The 7568-nt window shown below is 37.8% G+C and overlaps 1 protein-coding gene across 1 annotated transcript; it reads right to left on the bottom strand.

Moving 5' to 3' along the window:
• Positions 1 to 3263: 3263 nt before the first annotated feature.
• Positions 3264 to 6499, bottom strand: LOC18441957 (uncharacterized). Its single transcript, XM_088868901.1, has 3 exons — positions 5553 to 6499; positions 4111 to 4326; positions 3264 to 3646 (listed from the first exon to the last, which is right to left on the bottom strand). The coding sequence occupies exons 1-3, from the start codon at positions 6135 to 6137 to the stop codon at positions 3614 to 3616; spliced, it is 834 nt and encodes a 277-aa protein (XP_088725027.1). The 5' UTR covers positions 6138 to 6499; the 3' UTR covers positions 3264 to 3613.
• Positions 6500 to 7568: the final 1069 nt, after the last annotated feature.

Raw genomic sequence — 7568 nt, 5'->3', positions numbered from 1 at the left:
ACGACAGTGTATATTGGTGGGTTATGGTCATAATGAATTTGGCTAAAGGTTATATGATCTGATTGAGAAGAAAGTTATTAGAAGCCGAGATGTTGTATTTATGGAAGATCAGACCATACAGAATATTGATAAGACAGTGAAGATAGTGCCTCAACATAGTGATGATTTGATTGACTTGGTTCCAGTTCCCCCAACACCGGTGCCAAAACAAGTTGGAGATGAAGTTGAGTATGGCCAGCAGGGTACAAGTGATGCAGATGCTCCCATTTAGGTTGAGACAAATGATGGTTTTCATGAGCAGTTGCCAGTACTAGAAGTTCCACCATTTGTTCCACTCAAGAGGTCTATTAAAGATCGACAGCCTTCCACGTGGTATTTTACAGATGAGTATACATTATTAATTGACGGGGGCGAACCCGAGTGTTTGGAAGAATCCATGGAAGATGAACACAAGAATGAGTGGGTTGAAGCCATGCAAGATGAGATAAAGTCATTGCATAAGAATCACACTTTTGAGTTGGTGAAGGTGCCTAAGGGCAAAAGAGCTTTGAAGAATAAGTGGGTGCATAGGGTGAAGCAAGAAGAACACATCTCACGTCCATGGTACAAAGCTAGATTGGTAGTCAAGGGATTCAGTCAGAGAAAATGCATTGATTTTGATGAGATCTTTTCTCCAGTTATAAAGATGTCATTCATTCGTGTGGTTCTTAGTTTAGCAACTAGTCTTGACTTAGAGGTTGAGCAAATATATGTGAACACTGTTTTCCTTCATGGTGATTCGGAAGAAGAGATTTACATGGAGCAGCCAGAGGGTTTCAAGGTGAAAGGAAAAGATGATTACGTATGCAGATTGAAGAAAAGTCTTTATGGCTTGAAACAAGCACCGAGACAGTGGTGTAAGAAGTTTGAGTCAATTATGGCAGAGCAAGGCTACAAGAAAACTACTTCTGACCATTGTGTTTTTGTTCAGAAATTTTCTGATGATGACTTTATTTTTCTTTTGCTCTATGTTGATAACATGTTAATTGTTGGTAGGAATGCTTCTACGATTAACAGGTTGAAGAAGCAGTTGAGCAAATCTTTTGCCATGAAGGACTTGGGGCCAGCAAAATAGATTCTTAGCATAAGATTCATTTGAGATAGGTATGCCAAGAAGTTGTGGTTATCACAAGAAAAGAAAATAGAAAAAGTGCTTCAAAGATTCAAGATGGACAGCTAAAGTGGCTAGCTCTCCTTGTGCTACTCACTTCAGACTGAGCACTAAGCAGAGCCCTTCTACTAATAAAGAGAAGGAAAACATGAAAAGAGTTCTATTTGCCTCAACAGTGGGAAGTTTGATGTATGCCATGGTTTGCACAAGGCTAGACATAGCTCACGCAGTTAGCATAGTTAGTTGTTTCCTCTCAAATCCAGGAAGAGAGCATTGGAATGCGATCAAGTGGATTATAAGGTATCTTCGAGGCACTTCAAATTTGAGACTTTGTTTTGGAAGTGAAAAACCTTTGTTGGTTGGCTACACATATGCAGATATGGCCGAGGATGTTGATTTCCGTAAATCTACTTCGAGTTACTTGATCACTTTCTCAGGTGGAGCCGTAGCTTGGCAATCAAGATTATAGAAATGTATTGCACTTCTACCACTGAGGCAGAGTTCATTGCAGCAACGGAAGCCTGCAAAGAATTGTTATGGATGAAGAGGTTTGTGCAGGAGCTTGGCTTCAAACAAATGCAGTATGTGTTGTTTTGCAATAGTCAAAGTGTTATCCACCTTAGTAAGAATTTTACTTTTCATGCTAGATCAAAGCATATTGATGTGAGGTATCATAGGATAAGAGATGTTTTAAATTCCAAGTCGCTAGAAATTGAAAAAATCCATACTGGTCATAATGGCTCTGATATGTTGACGAAAGCTTTATCAAGGGAAAAGCTTGAGGTTTGTCGTTCGATCGCCGGGATGCAAATCCATAGTCGGGAGGGCGAGATTTGTTGGGTTGGGTTTCCCTCCATGTTGAGGATGGCCCAAAGTTCATCTTTTTTTGAGTGAAGCCCATATGGATTAAATCCCATATGGAGTAAGGGCATTTCAATCATTTTGCCCATTATATGTTAAATGAGATTTTTTCCTCATTCGGTCTCAAGATGTGAGATTTAAGAAAGAGAGAGGAGAGGAGAAAATTCTGGGTTTTTGGAGGCACTGTATAGTCATCATCAAGAGCTATGATCGGATTGTCATTCGTCATCCGATTGAGCTGAAAATTTGACAGCAGGTTCACAACATATGGTTCTTCATTCTGAACGGTGTGATTGACATTTGAAGTCATCTAACTCAGTTCTGCAGAACCGTCTTTGCTGCCTCTGTTTTGGTGAGATCTCTTCAATTTTCTCTTTTTTGGAATTAATCTTGTTTATGATATTTGCCAAGAATATATTGTTCTTGATGATTGGTATTGTTGTATGCCTCTAGGTTTAACTAGAGAAGACTCTTGTATATTCCCATTATTTGATGATAGTAGAAGCTTTGGGTGGAGTACAATCCCATGGTTTTTACTCCTTACTTTGGGGAGGTTTTCTACGTAAAAAAATTGGTGGTGTTTATATGCGTGTTTGTGGAGCGTTTGGTTGTTGATTTGAGAGCTTAATAATTGCCATTAATGTGTTTGATATATTGTTCTCTACTTAATTACTTCCTATTAAGTTTACTCAAGAGAAGAAGAATTGTTTTGTTCCGTTGTGCTTGTTGATCGAGAATTGCTCGGTTGGTTTTTCTTCCCAACGTTTGTTTCGTTCATGTCTATCATGAAGCAAATCATATAGGATATTCATTGCACAACTTGGGTGCAATTTACCTGATCTTGTAGCTTCTGAGTCCCTACTTTATAATGTGTATTTTTACTGATCTTGTAGTTTCTGAGTCCCTACTTAATAATGTGTATTTTTTTGTGCTTTTATTTTTATAACAAAAGTTATTAACATTGTCAAAACTATATATAAAACAAAAAGGCATAATGTTGAGAGAGATACTAGAGGCCAAGTGAAACTCGAGAAATCAAGAGCATAAACAGCTCTAGAAAATCAAAAGAGTAGTCAAAACCCATATCAATAGAGTAGATTGTCCACCTACAAATCCGAGTCAGAGTACTAGATCGATGATTCGGAATCGGTCCAAAAGCACGATCCAAAAAAAAACTAAAGAATAGACGAAATTAAATAAATTTAGATGGAGAGAGGATGGGGGGAGAGAGAGAGAGGAGACAGAGAAAAACTTTGAAGAAAGAACATCAAGCTGACTTTATTTTAGCTTTTTCTCTTATAAACTTTATCTTGAAAATATGCACGAAACACTGGTATATGCCCTTCTTTTCTCTCTCTCTAGAAAAGTTTACTCTACAAAAAGTAGAAGTACAAAGTACAGGAGGCAGGCCTTTGAATATGAGCCCACGCATAACCTTTTTTTAGTGAGAGAAAGGCCACACCTTTTTAGCTAGAGAAAGACGCACTTTTCTATCACCATATTTAATTGAGTTTTTGTATCTTTTTAGACATCCGAGATTTAAGTATGGACATTATAGATATATATGCCCCATATACACCAAACCTGCACCTCCTTTCCTCTTCACGAATCTGGTTTCCTCTTCACAAATCGACCCTGAAAATCATGCAACAACATCAAAGTTATGACTGGGAAGAGGGAGGGAGTTAGAGAGAGAAGTCAAGATGATAACAGTAACCGGCCCGTTGACCCGACATACCAGGCTAGGCAGGCAGATCTCGGCTGGTAAAAAGTTGAAAGGTTGGCAAAAAATAAAAATAATCTAAAAATAAATATGCATGACCAAAATACTTTCCAACTTTACCAAAATGATAAAAATAAATAAAAGACACATCACAAACAGAACCCTTTTTTCTTGGAGTTTTTCAAACTTGAGAGAGAAAAGGAGAAGAAACAAAGACACATCACAAACAGAACCCTTTTTTCTTGGAGTTTTTCAAACTTGAGAGAGAAAAGGAGAAGAAACACATACACATAGAGAGAGAGAGAGGGGGTTAAAGAGAGAGAGAGAGGGGGTTAAAGAGAGAGAGAGAATGGGTTAAAGAGAGAGAGAGAGAGACCTTCATGCGCGGGCGCTTCTCTGCATTGAGCTTCCTGACCTCGTAGCGAATCCTCTTGGAGAAAAGCCTGGTCTGCCTCTTCTCCTTGTACCTCATCACTCTCGCCTCCCTTTGCTCCATTCTCTCTCCTCTTTCTCTCTCTACCCCATCCTCCGCTCCGCTACAGCCATCATCAGGCACTCTCCACAGCTTCACCATCCCCGCATCCATCCACCCCTGCTCAATATGCAACAGGGCCTTGTTAGTGCCTTAAAAATCAATCGATTCTCTCTCTCTCTCTCTCTCTCTCTCTCTCTCTCTAAAATCAATCAATTCTCTCTCTCTCTCTCTCTCTAAAATTAATCAATTCTCTCTATCTCTCTCTCTGCGCCAAATAAACAGTAGGGCCTTGTGAAGGGTTTTAAAAAGCAGTACTTCACAGTTGACACCTTCATTTAACAGAGAGAGAGAGAGAGAGAGAGTACAGCCTAATCGTGGCGTGTTTGAATAAGAATTAATCTAATAAGAGATAAATTATCTTATATGTAATCAATAAACTACATGAAGTTAATATAATAGGCATGATATTATTTTCTTAGCTAATTAGGACATAATTTGTATTTTATATATAGCTTTGTTCAATTATTATTATTTTTTGGCAATGTCCAGCAATTTTTAGTTTTTTAGCTATATATAATATTCAACAAGTCACTTGGAATAAATTAAATTAGTTATTCAAAAGGGTGTGGTGTGCATAAGGTTGCAACCCTCTAAACTTTGTCATGAGATGTAATTTAGTATCGAAAACTATACAATAATCTATTTTTATCCTTAACTATAACATTTTTCTATCGAAAACTATACAATAATCTATTTTTATCCTTAACTATAACATTTTTAGATTGAGAAAGTACCAATTTTGAAAACAGATCTTATGCCCCAAATTAAATTTTTTTATCAAAAGTGAAATCATCCCATTTCAAACTTGAAACCGAAATCAATACTTATTTTTTTTAGGTACATATGTAGAGAGATGTAGAGAGAGAGGATATCCCACTTCAATATTCTCAATAGAATGAGACCACCTTTTTCAAGCCTGGTGCCCCATTTCTTGTTTTTAGATAGAAGAGACTTAGAGAATATACCCGAACTCAATTCAATTTGTTAATTGAAATTATTATGAAAAAAAAATCATTACAGCAGACTGACTAATTAGAAAATTGGCGTAGCCGGCTCTAATTAATTTAAAAAATGGGAAGAATGGCACATCACCACAATTCAGATAGCCTATCTCAATTAAGTGAGAAAAAAATTTGAAGATAATATTGATGATGAAATCCTCACACTCTAATTTAGAGAAAGATTACTCCCAATTTAATATCCCAAACCAAGAACCCCAGCTGAATTTCAATAAAGTAATGAACAAATCTCATTATACAAGTCATTACCATAATAATACTCACATTTGGCTGTTCTTGAGGCACAGTTTGAGGCCCCTCCCCCTCTATATACAGAGACCCCTTATCAGACCAAGCATTCAAAATCTCCTCATAATCAAGCTTCAAACAAAGTCCCTGATTCACCTCTTCATCTCCCCATGGTTTACAAAAAACCCATTTCTCTTCTCTCTCCTCACTCCTCTTCCTCAAAGCTGTGGCCTCCAAATCCTTACCCCCCATGGTCTCTGTAAAATCGAAGGTTTCCTGGTTTGGGCAGTCTCCGCCTGAAATTTCGCCAGAGAATAAGCTGCTCATCGCCGTTTCCTCGCTGGAAAAAGAGGGCTCTGGTTCTAAGAGCCAAGCCACGTTGTCTTCTAAATTGGGAGAAGAGGAGGTGGGTTCATCTTGGTTGATTTCAGGGTGGAGAGGGAAGAGATGCAGTGGTGAGTCCGGTGGGTTTGGCGAGTGGGTTCGGTCCAGGCTCAGGAATTTCGGCTTTCGGGTTTTGGATCGAGCCTTTCGGGCTTGTGGGAGTGGTCTTTGGCATGGGTCTGGGTCTGGGTCTGGGTATGGGTCTGGGTGGGGGAGTGGAGGGGAGAGAGCAGGCATGGTGGTGGGTTGGATCTCTCTCTCTGGTTCCTCCTCACTCAGCTTCTCTCTCTGGTTTCCTCCTTTCTCCCTCAATCTCTCTCTCTCTCTCTCTCTCTCTTTCGCTCTCTCTCTGGTTTCCTCCTTTCTCTCTCTCTCTCTCTGGTTTCGTCCTTTCTCCCTCAATCTCTATCTCTCTCTCTCTGGTTCGCAATGTTGCAACACAATTTCTCTCTCGTGGTGACTGCGAATTTTCTCTCTCTAGGTTCCTCCTCTCTCTCTCTAAATTATAGTGCGGTATTCCGCTCCCCCTCTCTCTCTCTCTAAATTATAATGCGGTATTCCTCTCTTTCTTTCTCTCTCTTAGTCACCACTGCACGCTCACTCTCGTCTCTTCCAAGATATTTAGGGGACTTTTACAAGTACTTGATCACAGTTTTCTTTTACTTTTGCGTCCAATTGCACCGGTTAAATATGACAATGACAGTGGGAGTCCTTGTTCCTTTTAAGTAAATTTATTAAAGCGTGCGGTTTGTACAGAGCCGAGGCGATAAACAATCAAAGTAAAGCGCACCTTCAAATAGTGCCGAAAAATTTAGAATTTAAGGAAAATTGTTTCATGAAGCATGACTATATATGTGGTCCAAAAAATATACAGCATCCATCTTAAAAGATGGATGCCAAGTAGGTGTTCTATCTAAAAACAATGGAAACTAACGATGCAAATGTTTTCTTACTGAAATTATTATTTTTAGTTTTTAAAATTTATGTATTTTTTCATATTCATGATGAGCATGTTATAGATTACATGTCCTTGAAAACGGAGTTCAAAAATCCGTCTTGAAAATAGATTTATTAATAGGCCCGTATTTCTACATATGCGGGCCTGGCCTCATAGAAACCGAGTCCGGAATTTAAAGCTTAAATAGTATAGATCGAGGAAATCTATGGAAACATGAAAATCTTGAAAATTGATGGCCCAAAAATGCATTACAAGATGCACTATTTTCAAATCTTGAAATCCATTTTTTTCTAAGGCTCATGCATCTTGATGTTAAGATGATCAATTTAAGAATATTTGGACATCAAAACAACCTCTTCTAGTAAAATTTTTTAGGTGGGCTCTAATTTGATTGTTTAGAGCCTCAGCTCTATTTAAACTTTTTCCTTTATTAAAACATATCGTATTTTTTATATGTTTAGCATTTTATGTTTTTCTAATGTTCCAACTTTAAACTCTATATCATGTGTATTTTGATATATATCTTGAAATTAAATCAAAATAGGTAAGTAATATGTTAAATAGTTTATATTTTAAATTTACTTTAACAAATTTCCATACTTGAGTTAATAAAGGTTCATTTCCCTCAATAATAACAATAATTAAAATGTTGGAAGTCTTTACGCATAGAATGTACTCTTTCTACACTCCTTTGAATAAGGATTTTACTA

The sequence above is a fragment of the Amborella trichopoda genome, chromosome 6 (assembly GCF_054954075.1).
Source record: "Amborella trichopoda isolate Santa Cruz 75 chromosome 6, AtrichopodaSantaCruz75HAP2 v2.0, whole genome shotgun sequence".
NCBI classification, from domain to species: Eukaryota; Viridiplantae; Streptophyta; class Magnoliopsida; order Amborellales; family Amborellaceae; genus Amborella; species Amborella trichopoda.
This window is presented reverse-complemented; position numbering and strand designations above follow the sequence as displayed.